This window comes from Acartia tonsa, chromosome 4 (assembly GCF_053477335.1).
Source record: "Acartia tonsa isolate MP-2025a chromosome 4, ASM5347733v1, whole genome shotgun sequence".
Classification (NCBI taxonomy): domain Eukaryota; kingdom Metazoa; phylum Arthropoda; class Copepoda; order Calanoida; family Acartiidae; genus Acartia; species Acartia tonsa.
In genome coordinates this window covers 48,650,505-48,667,141 of record NC_137263.1, presented here as the reverse complement: position 1 = coordinate 48,667,141, position 16,637 = coordinate 48,650,505, and the positions used below count along the sequence as shown (strand labels likewise).

Below are 16,637 nucleotides of genomic sequence, written 5' to 3'. Positions count from 1 at the left end.
TTTTTATAGTTTAACGCTTTCTTATTCGTTGGCTTAACAACTTTGAGGACTTCTATTCGATTTTGATTGGTTGGTTCATTAAGTTAAGTGTCCTAAAGATTCAAGTATTAATTGTATTCTATATAGAGAAGGGATGATTTTGTGTATAATCATTTGGTATGTATATCAATTTATCGGCCATTGTCTTATCCCTTTAGATCCCAGATTTTTTTGCGTTAAATATTGAATAGAAATCAATAGCTTTGTTTTTCAAGGGGTGGTGGCTTTATTACTTGCCCCAGGCCTTTTCAGGGATGAATTGTACTAGTTTCAAATTTACTGAGGTTGAAGCATGACAGGAATTCATTATAAAACAAGTTTGCGCAACCAAAATTTAGGCCCCGCCCACGTATATTTACCTGTTCTTGTGTAGATAGAGAGAGAGATAATTTTCTTCTCTACCTGCTTATTTTATGTGAGCTCTAGCCAATATCAGTTTTTATTCAACAAAATTCAATTTCATACTTTTTTTTTCTAATATTAACTTTATTTTGGTGTATTTCCTTGTTATCTTAATTTTAAACACTTTTTTTTAATACATTTTTAAATTAATATGTACAAAGTTATGTGACTATGCATTTTATCGTTCTTGTTTGGTTAACGATTATTTCTGCCAAAGGGTGGAAAGTACAAACAGACAGGTTGCCTTCAAAATTAATGTTAAAACTATCAAACTTCCATCCACTTTTTATAAATTATCAAACATGTTTTAGACATTTATTGTACTAGTTCCATCTTCTTATCGATATCAAGTGACCAAGTTAATTAGCATTTATTGTAATTTATAACTCTTTGAACACCCTGTCTTCTTGTTGGCGATACGGGCCTGTTTGTACTATGCGCAATGGTAAATTCAAATGTACTATTCGTGTGTGGAGATACGTTCATTCGTACTTTCTTAATTTACGCATTTAGCCATATTTTACCAATTAGAATGATTCCCCATAAGAAGTATTAATTATCTTTGAATAACTGTATTTCTGATGAAGCTATTCGGTTGGTATTAATGTGTCAATTTCAGGTATTTCCAGAAAAATTGCATATATAACGAACGGTTCAATCATATATTTGCGCTTTGCAAGTGTATTTTGAGTTCTGCAAATCCTAATTAATTTTTAAAATTTATGAAATTATAAATTATTTACAATAAATGCATTGATAAATTATTAATTTTATTTTACTTATGTATATGTTGTTGAGTCATTTAATTCATTGTGTTGCATATTATAAGAAAACAGTTAAAAATTGTGTATGACTTAATCAATATTGTTAAAAGTACTCTTTTTATTGCATTCGTTTTTGCGTAGCAACTAGTTTATTTTGAGAGAAAATTGTTATATACATGTATATTTTTGCCATGATTATTTTTTATCAATTAGCGTGAGGATTTTATTCTCTCTGTGGTTCTCTTTTTGACAACCAATTTAAAAAAAAATATAATTCAAGATAGTTTCCTAACCAGGAAAATTCCGCTTGTTTACAAAATTACCTCTTTGTACCGACCAATGGGAGGCGAGCTGGGAACTGCTTTCTAGCCAATCACAGGCCGAGAGAACACTACGGAGTTAGAAGCAAGTTTTCTCAATGTATTTTTCATTGCAATCAGAGTAGGACTTTGAGGGAGAGAGAGAAAGAGCAAAATATAAAAAAAAGGGTACAACTACACAGGGGGATTCGGGGAATTGACAGGGAAAGAGGAAAGTAGTAAGGAGTTAAGAAACAAACTGATACACACACACACGCATATTTTCTGCTGCTGCTAAACTCTAACTATATTATAAATTTATAATAATACTCTGTTGTGCATAACTCAACTATGTATACTCTAAAATTTTATATAGAGAAGAAAGAGAGAGAGAAGTGAGTTTTTTTTCTCTCTGTTACTTATAATCCACATATCAGTGTTTGTTGTTATGTTGTTTGTGTGCTGAATATGTTATACTAATTATATACAAGCCATTGTTAAAAAGTTAAAATATTTGTGACATGCTCACAAATAAAACAGTGATGGCTACTATAACAGCGCATGTCACTACGTGATTGTTTGAAAAAGTTTGCATTTTTTATTTTTAATTGTGATATATGATGCAACCAAATATTTCAGAAAAGTAAACAAACCCCCCCAGTGATGCCGGTATAAAAATGCTTAGGTCTGGTGGGGGTGGCGAGGCCCCTGCCACAAATACACCATGTGGGACACCTGTCATTTTCTCAACTCTTAGAGAGACACCTGCCATAAGCACCTGCCGGAGTAGGACACCTGTCGCCACACACAATCCTCTGTGTGATACTCCGACACTAAGCTCCAGACAAAGTTGTGTATCGCCAGAAGTTGTACTGGAATTTCTCTGTCTTGAGGAGGGGACAGATTATGGCTACCTGTCTGACCAAGACAGACAGATACTCAGAGACATACAATACCCTTTGCAAAGCTCACTCTGTTATCAAGATGATCAAGAAAGTTGGGTAGGTTTTATTTTTTTTTTTTATATACCATTATTAAATCTTGTTTATCAAGTTTTTATTTATTAGAATAATTGGGAGAAAGCTGATTTGTATGGATTATATACCTTGTTAAAAACAAATATTTTATATAAAACGTATTAACATTTATTTTAAAATTGTAATATGTAAGCAAAAAAAAGGAGGTTTTGTTGTTTTACCTTTTATCATGAAAATTATATTTAAAGCTTCATTATTATTTTAATTAGGTTTAAAATAATCTAGTATTTGTCTTTACAGTTTTAAATTAAAGGAGGGGAAAGGGCCTTTGAGAATAAAAGATTTCGTACAGCCTTTTGAAAAATAATCAATTTGGTTCCGTTTGTTCAATTGAGTGGTTTACATATTATACCAATAATAAGCTAAATTATAGGAGGATGTGCATAAGAATGGGCTGGGCAAAGGGGGGGGGGGGGGGTCTACTCGAGAACCCTTTGACCAAAATTGAGCTAACTTCGGATTTAAGCTTCTATAGGGCCAAAGTTACTCTTAAAATTATCGTTAACCGCGGTTTACCGCCGCCGCCAATTTTTTTTGAATTTCTCGCCGAATTAGTCGATTTGGAATCATTTAAGACCATGTTTTTTTTTTTTTAATTTTTTCCGCAGCGGCGGAAGTTCTCGAGTACCCCCCTACTCCCCCTGCTCCGCCCATTCTTATGCACATCCTTCTTTAATATTTTTTAATTCTAAGTGTCTTAAAAGATACCTATATATTGGCCAATTCAAGCACCCGATCCATTAAAAATTTTGTTGTCCTTATTAATTAGGTATTTTTATTTGCTAGATTTCCACTGATATTGAGCCTGCTGACATTGAGTTTGGATGTGCGTCAGAAGTTTTCAACTGCATCGCCTCTGGCCAGTTCAACCCCAATGATCCAGAATCATTGCTCCCCTCGCTATGCTCAACTCCTTCCTTGTTTACTTTTCAAGCTGCTGAAGAACCCCTAAATAATTTACAAGCTATTGAAGAACACTTTATAGATGATATTCACGAAAATGATGTTGATGATACCATTAGATCAAAAGAACAGTTGTCTTATAAAATGAAAGAAGATAATACAGTAATAAATGATGGAGAGAATGTTGAAAACATACAACAGTTTTCGAATAATAAAATTATAGAAGAGAATTATTCACGTGATCAAAACATCCAAAAATGTGACGACTCTTTACAAACATCCAAACTCCAACCAAAGGTAAATGATCAGACAGAAACAAGTAACCTACCTGGATATGAAAGGAATTCTGAAAATTCCAATGACTTGACAGTTTGTCAACCTAACAGTATCCCTGTTTCAGTCAACTATACATCTACTAAATTATCTGAAGCAGCACAACCTATTCAAACTAATTCTTCAATACCAACTAGTCCGGTCGTAAATTTCGGATCCAATGATTTTCCAACAAATCAAGAATACAGCTCCACTCTTCAGTCTCCAGGGCTATCTAATCCCGTAAACACAATGTCTGACACAATGCAGCATATTCACATCAACCATTTCACCGCCAACCTAACATATTTACCAGCCAGCGGAGGCATGACATCCTTTAATATTCCGCCCCCTGCGTTACCAACTCAAATTCAAGTAACTTCGTCAGGAGGACTTGCTCTGAGGCAACCATTGCCCTTTGCCACATATCCTTTAAATTACGTGGCTCCTTTCCCGCAGGCTGAAGCCGGGCTGCAACCCAAACATTCTGTTGATCACGCGTTTCCACCTCCTTTAGTAATTTACCCAACCTCAAATAACAATGGCGGCCCTGCTCTTCACTTTTCCATGTATACTTCCTCTAATGAGCATTATAATCCTAGTACTACTATTGGTGGTAATAACAATGAGAAAATAATCAAAATGGATTCCGGTCCAACAAAAGTTGCAGCTATTATTAACAGTGACATTTCTGTAACCAAACCTGAAAATGATGAATCTAGGAAAGCAAATCAAGACGAGACTCAGATTAAACCAAAGCTAGCGGTGAATGAAGACCAAGAACTAGCTGGGCTTTATGAATCTAGAAATAGGAACGCGCCTGGTCATGGCAGTGTACCAGCAACAATGCCGATCATGGCGAAAGTATCTTCCCCACTTCAATATGTTGTCGACGAAAGAAGAGTTTGTCATCGCCCGACCCCTCCACCATTTCCTTTAAAAGATCAGAAAGAGGTTGGGACAAACAACAGTAGCCCCACCACTGAAGGAAACGCTTCTAAACAAGCAGAAGTAAACCATGATTACAATGTTAATAATGCTGCAGAGGATGACACAGTAAAACAAACGGCTAACAACAAATCCTGGGCTTCATTTTTGTTTTCAGGCACAGAACAATGTTTTGAAAGGGTAAGCGTAGAGAAACCGACAGCTCGGATACCGCCATTTTCTACAACGCCAACTGAAACTGAGGAGGGAAGCAACAATAATTTGCAGCAACAACATCGGATTAAAATTGGAAAATTTTTGAAGAATTATCAGCTGAATCATGCACCAGCCGCTCTAATGCCTCGTGGCCTAACAAATAGATCTAACTGGTGTTTTGTTAACGCTGTATTACAGGCTCTTCTAGCTTGCCCGACTTTGTACAATCTTCTTAAAAATTTGTCTTATGAGATGGTGAATAACATTGGACATAACAATTCCAACTCCACTACGCCAAAGCTAGACGCCATGGTTGATTTGGCAAACGAGTTTCGGCCGCTTAAAATATTCGGCCGTCATCCACTACAAAAGAAAGACCGTTTGTCATCACGACAGGAAATTTTGTCAGATACAGCTGTTGAACCTAACAATGTGTACAACGTCCTATTAAAGTCACGTCAGTGGCGGGAGGAATCTGTCAATGGTGACGGCAAATGCAGCAGTGTCGGCGGGGAGGGGCGCCAGCAAGATGCAGAAGAATTTCTGTCTCACCTGCTGAATGGTCTTGACGAGGAGATGCGCAGTCTGATCATGCTGGTCAACTCATCACAGATCAACGAGAGACAGGTTGGTTGAAGAGAGGGATATTACATTAGTCCCCAAAGTTTTACAGTAACGTTTTATTATTCGTTGGCTTAACAACTTTGGGGACTTATATTGAAATTTGATTGGCTGGATTATCATTTGAGCTTAGTGTCCAAACATCCAACCACTAATTGTAATATACAGAGGAGGTAATTTTATTTATCATCATGGGGGATGAACATCCTTTTATGGCCCATTGTCTTATCCCTTTAAATCCAGGACAAGTAGTATATCTTTGAGTGCATTTTAAGTAGCCTATCAAGAAAAAGCTGAAAAAAATTATGAACAACAAAAGAAAACTTTACTAAATGTTAGAAATAATTTATAAAAGTAACAGGATGTCCGTCTTGACTGTCTGTCTTTTGCTAATGATCACGCTAACCACTAAACCGATACTGTTCTCCTTAATAGTGAATATTCTCAGAGGTCTATTGAAGGTTTATGACTATTTTGCGGGAGGATACCTGCACCTTTCCTAAAGAATTGGCAACTAGAACCCCCTCCCTCAAAAAATCACAACAGCCATTTTATAATATGTTACCTTTTTGTTTCATTTTTCTGTTTGTGATCATTTTAAAATCTTTAGTTAAAGGTTTAACTCAGGGATCTTAAGGGATAGTACAATGGTCGGTAAGTAAATCTTCCCCTCCTTGTTTATATTAGAAATTTTGGAAAAAAGGATTGGAAATAATAAAACCGATATTGCCCCCTCCTCTCCCCTGTGAGTTTGTAAACTAGATTGTTGTGAAATATTTTAAAGTGCAAAAAAGAGTTTTCTTCTGTCAATTACCTTAAAAAACCATCTGCCTATCAAGTGTGAATAACGCAGGGATCTAAAGGGATAAGACAATGGGCGATAAATTTATAAGTATTGTGTATCTCCAATATGTACACAAAATTACCTCTTATGTAGATTACAATTGGTGGTTGAAACGTTTGGACACTCAACTTAATAAACCAATCAATTAAATTTCAATTAAAGTCTTCAAAATTGTTAAGCCAAAGAATAAGAAAGCGTTATTTAAAACTTTGGGGACTAGTGTAATAAATAGCCCATTGTCCACTTCCTTCCTGGAATAACGTGATATTTTAATAATTCTCCACGCATGATTGCACCCTCGTACTTTAGGTGTGTTTAAGTGAGAAATAAAAACAATAATAATAAGAATAAATCCTAGTTGTAGCCAAACGCCATTTGGCAGAAATTGTTGTGGTTTTCACTCGTGCACTTTGCATCCTTCACTGAGTTAGGATCAAATTGGTCCAATTTAAAACTTCACAAATTACAAATTTCCTAAATTTCACTCTTTATCCTATTTCATAAAGTATTAAGTTTTTATTTGTGTGTAGTTAAGGATCTCGCTGAATGCTGAACTTATGTTATGCTTCTAATAGGTTCTGAGATGGTTTTAGGCTATTTTATTTTCGTAAATAAGTCTGGAAATAGTTTAAGACTATTTTAATGCCCTTCCTTACTCATTCAAATATAGATCCCCTAGACGCTAGGGGTGCGGCTTCCAGTTTATTAAAAGTCCTCAAAAATATAAATATGCACTTTTTGTACTATTCTCCTAATTAAATGCTCTTATTATAAAGAGCTCACGTGGAATAAAACCATTTACATAGAAAATGTATTTATCTGCAAAATGCACTTTTGTGGGGCACATAAAAAAATCTGGGTTAAAGAGAAATTTTAGAGATATTTATAATTTGCAAAGAAAAATTTCCTTTTCATTATAAAAAGAGAAAGTACTATTGGAGATAAATTGTATGATTAAATATTACCTATAATCAATCTATTTTATTGTATAAGAAACAAGGCATGTTATAATTGTCGTATCAATTTTAAACATGACAGTTAGGGGCAACTTAGAAAGCGTAGCAACCTTATAATCAATGTTAGGAAGTCCGTATGTCCATTTTAAACTAGATGATTTTTGGCACTTTGAAAACAATATACAATCTTCTAATTTACTTGATTTTGACGAATAGTGATTCTTAGAACCATAAGGTATTATGTTTTTAGCGAAGCATCTTTATAATCGAGTCTGAAAATGTACATATGTCCGTATTAAAAATTCCTGTATGAAAGTAATTTTTGTTTAAACTTCTTCTATATAATGTTGAATGCGTGGTCACTTGTTAATGTTCGTATGTCTGACTCTCTGATTTGTTCAGCTTTCCTACTGGTAGTTGCTTCAAAAATTGGTCCAGATGAAACTTAATTTCAGGAAAACATGGCAAGCAGTTTTTTTTAGCAGTAGTTTGTCTTATTTAGCTTACAACTTGTAAGCTTGTTAGATTTTGTCATATGATCACGCATATTTAGTAAGAAGTGGTTTCGCCCACAATGTCTTATTATTTAGTTAAAAAATTTCTTTTCTCTTATATTAATTCTTTAGAAAAAAAAGCAGGGGTGTAAATTCTGTATGGGATACCCTGCTGAAGGGGTGGGGGGAATAAAAATATGTAGGAGGGGGGGGGGGGGGGTTAAGGGGAATCAAGAAATAAGCAGACCTGAAAACATTCTTTTTAAAGAAAAATATGTGGGAGGGGGAAAAATGAATAAAATAAAGAGTACATCAATTAATAAGAAGATATTAGGTGCTTTCCCCCAAAGTGCTTTTAGGGAAAAAATCGGTTTTCTAAAAATTAATTTTAACAAAATTGTAATTAAGTACTAAGATACAGAGTACTGAAAACATTTTCCATTTTTTCCCCTCCTTGGGGGAAAAAACTAGAACGGGAAAAAATGAAATATTATGCAGCAGGGGCAAAAAAAATAAATATTGTGGAGAATATACACCCCTGAAAAAAGGACATATCATATTTTTATAACATTACACCATGAAGAAAGATATTGAAATCAGACACTAACAAAGGGGGGGGGGGGGGGTTAATGCAACCATCTCGTAATCAATGTATAAATGGCACTTAGAATTCGAATTTTGATCTGAAATTTTGCATGAGTACCTAGTCCTTTGTAGGTCTATTTTCCCGAAATCGAACAAAAAGTTGAAAAAAGTAACGGCTAACGGCCAGCCGTTTAGCCGGTTTTTTTTTTGCTATTTTTAGGGCAAATCTATCATAAATTACGTAGGAATCAACATTTTGAAACATATTTTTGCTTTAAATCGTGTGAAATGATACAAAAAAAACATTTTTTAGATTTCTAGTACCAGCAACTACCGGCTAAACCGTTTGAAAACGTTTTGGAGCGGAAAAGAATATTATGTGGAGCTAGGTTTCGTGATGGATTTGAATTAAAAATAGCCCAAAAATGGCTAAACGGCTGAGCCGCCAGCCGTTAGCCGCTACTTTTCCAACTTTTTGTTCGATTTAGGGAAAATAGACCTACAAAGGATTACTCATGCGAAATTTCAGATCAAAAATTGAACTCTAAGTGCCATTTATACATTGATTACGAGATGGTTGCATTAACCCCCCCCCCCCCCCCCCCCCTTAGAAAATTGATTTTGATATCAACTCTCTTCTTAAAGTGGTTAAAGGCTATCAATTTCATACAAGATTCTATTATTAATCTAGTTTAGGTTAGTAAGAGCTAGCCTTTTTATCTTATAACATTTAGTTATTTCAGCAAGCTTTGTTGCCCGACAATAAATCATAATTTTGAGCATTTTTTATGTTGACTATAAAAAAATCATGTACAAGGTATAAATAAAACCATATGATATGAAGAGTGAACTTCAGGTTTTATTTTGATTTGAAACCTCTTTTCTAACTGGAGCTTGCTAACTATTACCTAAGTCTGGCCTGATCGTTTCAGGTTTCCTACTTAAATACTTCCATGTCACTAGGACTTTCCAGTAAGGTGAAGGGAAAAGGGGGGAGGCGGAAGTGACACTTTTTGAAACCAAAACTAAAAGTCAAAGTTACTCAACTAAATACAGAGTTACAGCTCTTAGATTTAACATGGTAGTTGTTTTAAAGAGGTATAATATGGAACTATGAAGAAACGGCGGCGGAAACCCCGCTCCCGCCGAAAACCGCTGTTTCCCGCCGAATTTTTTTTCGCCTTTTCTCTCCAAATGCAAATATAAGTAACGACAGGAAAGTGGAAGGCTGCTAATGCAGTAGAAGACAAGTGTAATTTACTAGAAGTATGATGCCGTTCAATATATTTGCACTTGACACTTTTAATATTTTACATTGACATGTTTAATAAAAAGTTTCAAGTGAAAATATAAGGGAAATTTTTATGAAAAAAATTATCTAATATAGCGAGAAAAGGCAAAAATAAATTTCGGCGGGAGCGGCGGTTCCACCGCCGTTTCTTCACAGTTCGATATTGTAACTATTTAAAGCAACTACCATGTGAAATCTCATAGCTGTAACTCTTTATTTAGTTGAGTTCCTTTGACTTTCAGTTTTGGTTTCAAAAAGTGTCACTTCCGCCCCCTCCCTTTAAATTACAACATTTTAAGTCATGATGTTCATAACTGGCTCACAGATTACCTAAAATCCTTTTAAGAATGATGACAGTGCAACTACTAGTGGTGAACTGGAGGAAGTAAATAGAAAGGGATGTATAACCAGAAGAATTGTGGACCAAACCACGACCACCAGGACGCCAATACAAGCTTTGTTTTCAGGTAACAGACAAATACTGTTTTTATTGGTTGCACAGCTATTGAAGTGTTACTTGTTGTTTTAACTATAGCTCATGCTTCTGATATCCAAAATTTTGCTCTAACTTTGCTATATTATGTTTAACGATAATTTTGTTTAACTAAAATGAACATTGGACGAAAATTTAACGATGTTCAGGTATCGTTAATTTTTTTCATAGTTTTTTTTGGTTAATGTCTGTTTTAAATGAGGATGAAAGCTATGTAGTGAATATTACCGTTCTACTCCTTTGTTTAAAGTCTCCTTAATGCTTACAGGTATAACTCGAAGCAGTGTAATAGCGGAAAACTGCGAGACCTCAGCCATGCTGCAGCCATTTTTCGCCTTGCAGCTGGACATCCCGGCCACCCAACACACGCCATCGTCCCAATCCTTTGACCTTCTTGACGTTATTGCCCACAATTTTGCACCGGAGGTGTTAGAGGGTTATAGAAATCCACGCACGGGTCAGCTGGCAACCACGGCCTCTAAAACACTGAGCCTGGAAGAGCTGCCGCTGGTCATGATTTTCCACCTGAAACGGATGGTGTACGATGGCTATTCTGAGCAGAAGGTTATGACAGAAATAAATTTCCCGGTGGACATAGTCATCCCGCGCGATATATTGTCAGCTAACTGTAAAACCAAGTACACACTAAAGCAAAAGCAGTATAAGCTGTTTGCTGTGGTTTATCACAAGGGCACTGAGGCAAGCAACGGACATTATATCACTGATATTTATCACACAGGTAAATTAATTTTTCTTCTGATTTTTCCATTAATTAAATAATAAATCTATAAATGTAGATGTATAAATAGACAACTACCTGGATCCCCCTAAGACCCAATTGAAAGTCGGCACTGGATCTTTGGGGTTAGGACATACAGTTATTTTACCCCTTCACCCTCTATTGTTTTACTGTAATAGTTAAATGCCTATTTAATATTATTATTCTACACAAAACCAATCAATCTATGTTATGAGGGAGTTTATAATAAAAACATTTAAGAACTAAATGGCCAAAGGTCCGGTCTAACAAAACTTGTAGGTATTAATTTTACCATTTTTTTAAATATTCGTGAAAATTTGTCTGTAATACAATGCTATGCATAAGTTTTCATTTTGGCTGAGAACCAGTTCTAATCCACCGAATATTAATCGGTTTCGAAGCGATACGAGAAATATTTTCTTAATGAATATTTTGTGTTAATAAGCATGTTTTTAAGGTTATGGTTGTTGGCTGAGATGCGATGACAGTCAGGTTAATTTTACCTCCGAGCCGGATGTAATGTCTGCTAGCCCCCACTCCACCCCATACATACTATTCTACAGACAGTTCAACAAGGACAAGGATATCAGGTCGCGCACAGCAGTATCACAATAAAAAATGAAGATAAAACATGGTTCCTAACGAGATAAAATGAAAAACCTGGTGAAAAGTTTTCTGTAAAATTCTGTTGATAAAGAAGATTACTTGGCCAATAAGGTATTTTTTTTGTTTGATAGAAAGTTTTTTTTTCATGAAGGAGACTGCATATTTAAAATTTCAAATGATTTTATGGACTTACTGCATTGATTTTAAGTCGTTTTTTCTTCATGTGTAAGATTAAGCAATGGTTATTTTGAGAATTTTTCTGTGCTTTTGGTGCTTCTTTTGATTGACCAAAAATATGCTTAACATCAATGCTATAAGGTTATCACTTGCTCTCATTCGTGCAAATTTTTGCATCAAAACTCATTTACTTTAATTTGTTACAACTTTCTATTATCTTAAAAAATGTTAAGGAGATATGTTAATATTGTCTTTAATATCTTAATGATTTTAGGATTTGAATGGGATTAAAGAACGAAAAATATGAAGTTGGTGTTTCATAAGTTAAAGGAATTAGGTAACCTTTTGGTGTACTAAGATATGTCAGGTGTATTTTTAAATGTTATTGAGCTTATTTATCAACTATCTAAATTCATCCAGATCTATCTGAAATATAATTTTGAAAGTTTTAATCAAATTTCCATTAAATTGGCAGCTTAACCCATTATAACAAGAGAATCTATCAAAACAAATAGAAAATCATTTTCATAAATAATATGACTTTCTCAAAATATTTGACATGAGATGCTCATATTTTTGGGATAGCTTATTAACATTAAATAAAATCCAATGGTATTATTTCGTTTAGGATTTAAATAAACTTTTTTGCTGTCTATACCTACTTTTTAAAGTATTGTTAAAAAAGATTAACAATAGGGCCATTTAAAATGTGCAATGTACTTTATTTTTAATGTTATTGAGTATTGTATCTCAGCTTGTAGAGAAGGTGCTATTTGCCCTGTGATGAAAAACCAGAGCTTGGCAGCAGTCAACAAGCCGCCAATTTACTGCTATTTGGCTGTTTTTAAAATTTTACATATGAGCTTAAATTGTAACATTACTATGGTATTTATGACAACTTTTTTGGCTGCTTGTAGGCAGCTGCTGAGCCCTGATGTAAAACCAGTGATCTGCTTTAACTAAACTATGTCAGCTTGATATTTTGTACATTACAAACTTAATACATTAATATTTTATCAGATTATAACATCCTTCATTGTAAAGTTATATGTAATTTAATAATTAATATTTAACCTATACTAAGACATATATTTTATCAAAAGGAATAGTTCCATAGAAAGCATTTGGTATGTAAAGACTTTATCAATACCCTAATTCATGTATCAACAACAAAACTTAAAGATTCACTAATAATAATGATGAAACAATTCTAATGGAACTATCCCTTTCATTCTAAATTCTGAAAGTACTTTTCCAACTTTTTAAATTATGAAAAATTACGACCTTAAAATTAAAATCTGATTAAACTTGAAAAAGCAATTACATTGACTGTAATATTTATACCAATGTTTGATTAACGAAAACGAAACCAAATAACCAGATTATATTAGAAATGTTAGATCTAGTGCAGTTCAAGGTAATATCTTCCTGGTAATGATTATCCCCAAAATCTATGATCTTTAAAGGCTGCGAGCTGCCAAAATGGTGAACGTACATGTCATGCCCGCACACCGTGTTAAGCGGCATAAAAATCTGTAATAGCCAAGATCCAAAAATGCACAGGAAAATCTTCTCTGAAGAAAAAACAAGTCTAATCATTCAACCGTTTGGCCGTTGGCAGCTTTTAAAGTTAATAATTTTTTTGAGATAATTGTTACAAGGAACATTTACCATTAACTGCACTAGATCCAAAATGTTATATGTCACAGCAATGCCTTATTGTCAGCTATTTAAAAGGGGGGGGGGGGGGGCGAAAGTGACACTTTTTGAAACCAAAACTAAAAGTCAAAGGAACTCAACTAAAAAAAGAGTTACAGGTCTGAGATTTTGCATGGCAGTTGCTTTATAGGGGTACAATATGGAACTGTGAAGAAACGGCGGCGCAACCGCCGAAAACCGCCGAGAAAAGGCAAAAAAAATTTCGGCGGGAAACGGCGGTTTTCGGCGGTTGCGCCTCCGTTTCTTCACAGTTCCATATTGTACCCCTATAAAGCAACTGCCATGCAAAATCTCAGACCTGTAACTCTTTTTTTAGTTGAGTTCCTTTGTTGACTTTTAGTTTTGGTTTCAAAAGGTGTCACTTTCGCCCCCCCCCCCCCTCCCTTATTTATGTTTCTTAAAGTTATTATGTAATTATATCTATAAATTAAACTAGAACTTTTTGGATGCATTTTTATTTATAGAGCAAAGAGAAGGATGTATTATTTCATGGAAACTTGTAAAATACGTCAAAAGTTTCTCTTTTTAAGAAAATATTAATATTTGCATCTTTAAAAGGAAAATAATTTTCCATTAATTTTTTTGTTTATTAAACCCCGAACCACTTCATTATGCAATCTATATTTTCCTGGATATTTTGTCTATGGTAGTCCATAAGTGTACAGTTTTACAGTACATTGTTTCTATTTGTTAAAGCAAAACGTATGATAAAAGAAAAAGATTCTTTTTAAAGTAAAATGTTTATATATCAATCGAAATCTATATTTTTTGATTTTCTACTGATCCACTTCATTATGCAAATCAAAATAAAATCAATGGGAAAACGTTTGTTTTGCACTTTTCTCCACTTTTCAAAATTGATTATGATAAAATAACAATTTTTAAAGGGATTTATGCATTAATTATAATGAAAAGCAGTTTAAGGTAGATTTTAATGATTTTTCTAACTAATAAATAATTTTAAAAATGAAATTCAATCCCTATCACTTTAGAGAGGACAGCTGCTGACCACCAGTCTTATGGATGAAGCTAAATACATGTTAAAGATAAAAATAACCCTCAAATGTACACAAAAATGTTTTTTGATGTGTTAAAAAAATCCATTTTAAAATCTTTATTTTGAGGATGATGGCCTTAAAGATGTTCTTACTGGTGGTGATGGTGAGCCAAATGTTATCTAAGTACATGACCATTACAACAACTTGTCTATTAACCTATGTACCATTTTTTGTAGTCATAGCAACCTCCAATGGAGCCTCACGACATGAAATATAACCATTATCAAAAAACTACATTATTTACTTTATGAATTTTAGTAATTAAAATTGTAATTTTTTTCTTTTTTAATATTGCTTGGCTGGAGGCTGCTCTGACTACAAAAATTGGACCATAGTTCAATATATAAGTATTCATTATGGGCATGCACTTTGATAACATTTAGCTCACCATCCCCACCAGTAAGACCATCTTAAAGGCCATCGTCCTCAAAATCAAGATTTTAAAATGGATTTTTTTTAACACATCAAAAAACATTTTTGTATATTTTTTAGGGTTATTTTTATTTTTAACATGTATTTAGCTTTATCCATAAGACTGGGGGTCAGCAGCTGTCCTCTAAAGTGATAGGAATAGAATTTCTTTTTTAAAATTATTTATTAGTTAGAAAAATCATTAAAATCTACCTTAAACTGTTTTTCATTATAATTAATGCATAAATCCCTTAAAAAATTGTTATTTTATCATAATCAATTTTGAAAAGTGGAGAAAAGTGCAAAACAAACGTTTTCCCATTGATTTTATTTTGATTTGCATAATGAAGTGGATCAGTAAAAAATAAAAAAATATAGATTTCAATTGATATATAAGCATTTTACTTTTAAAAAAAATCTTTTTCTTTTATCATACGTGTTGCTTTAACAAATATAAACAATGTACTGTAAAGCTGTACACTTATGGACTACCATAGACAAAATATCCAGGAAAATATAGATTGCATAATGAAGTGGTTCGGGGTTTAGAACTATGACAAAGAAACTTTTATCATATATCACTTATTTATTCTCATTATTATCAAAACATTTTTAATCAATAATTTATTACATCACTCGTTACTTGTATTAATAATCAATTTATAACATTTTACTTTAACATTTGTTAATACAAATAGGTACATATTTATTCTTTTTAAACAATTTATTATTACCCTAGCTTCAAAGAAGAAAAGATCAAATCAATTTTGAATTGAAAAATTCATACATTTAATTGAAGTCATATTAAAATGAGCTTGTGACCTTAAACCTGGTTTAATACTCAGGGAATAATGTGATAATTATTTTATTATTTCAAGTATCGTTTCGAAACCGTTCAATATCCGGTGGATTAGAATCGGTTCTCAGCCAAACTGAAAATTTTTGTATAGCACCGTATTATATCCAGTTTTCTACAAATATAAAATGTATAATCATAAGATTGAAACAAGTTTTTATTAGCCCGTGCCTTCGGCATCTCGGGGCTAAAAAACTGGTTTTAATCTTATAATTGTTCATTTTCATATCCGCGGAAAGCTGTTTATAGTACAATGCGTTAATAACTTTTCCCCACTGCTTTGTACATAGTCTCTGAACAGGGTTAAGGCACCTTAAATAAAAACTATTTAGACTCAAATATTGAACCATATTACTTGCTTTTAAAATTTGAAGTATGTTATTGTTCAATAACATTTTAAAAGTAATAGGTATATCATGTTGTTTGAAACGCTAATTTTTACCAGAAGCTATTTGGAGGTGATATAGTTTTTCTTTATGGTGATGTATCCTTGTATTAACTGCAAAAGTTAATAATTCTAAGGTTCCCCATAAGAGGGAGGTCATTTTCTAGTAAATCCCGTAAAGGTGTGTGTTATAAGGCCTAAAAATAGTAGTAGAACGATAAGGTGCTCTATATATTTGTATTCCCTATTGAATAGAACAATAGGGAAGAAATTTTTTTTTTTTTTTTGATAACCTTTCCTGGAATATCTTTAAAAAATAAGAAATTTCTATCAAACGCTTTGTTTGGCTCAAACTGACACAAATAAAAAAATATATAATTATAATAAATCAGCCTGTAAAGAATGACTTCTTCCTTTGTTTAATGGTATAGATTGTTCTTAACCTTTACCTTGTACCTATAGAAAACATTATTATTATAATT

At 33.4% G+C, this 16,637-nt stretch overlaps 1 protein-coding gene across 2 annotated transcripts; it reads left to right on the top strand.

Annotated features, from left to right (window-relative positions):
• Nucleotides 1-1,752: 1,752 nt before the first annotated feature.
• On the top strand, nucleotides 1,753-13,430 carry LOC145317543 (uncharacterized). 2 transcript variants are annotated; one of them, XM_080158674.1, is made up of 7 exons: nucleotides 1,753-2,505; nucleotides 3,328-5,526; nucleotides 10,037-10,157; nucleotides 10,452-10,922; nucleotides 11,401-11,660; nucleotides 12,001-12,492; nucleotides 12,644-13,089. In XM_080158674.1, exons 1-5 carry the CDS (start codon nucleotides 2,182-2,184, stop codon nucleotides 11,556-11,558), a joined length of 3,273 nt encoding a protein of 1,090 aa, XP_080014800.1. In that variant the 5' UTR covers nucleotides 1,753-2,181; the 3' UTR covers nucleotides 11,559-11,660; nucleotides 12,001-12,492; nucleotides 12,644-13,089. The 2 variants fall into 2 exon arrangements, with proteins under 2 accessions (XP_080014800.1, XP_080014799.1); XM_080158673.1 differs by having other exon boundaries at nucleotides 12,001-13,430.
• The last annotated feature ends 3,207 nt before the right edge of the window (nucleotides 13,431-16,637 follow it).

Coding starts and splice junctions, on each gene's coding strand:
- LOC145317543 (XM_080158673.1), top strand. CDS start 2,182: ATGCTTAGGTCTGGTGGGGGTGGCGAGGCCCCTGCCACAAATACACCA. Junction 5,527..10,036: donor CACAGATCAACGAGAGACAG/GTTGGTTGAAGA, acceptor AATCCTTTTAAG/AATGATGACAGTGCAACTAC. Junction 10,923..11,400: donor CACTGATATTTATCACACAG/GTAAATTAATTT, acceptor CATGTTTTTAAG/GTTATGGTTGTTGGCTGAGA.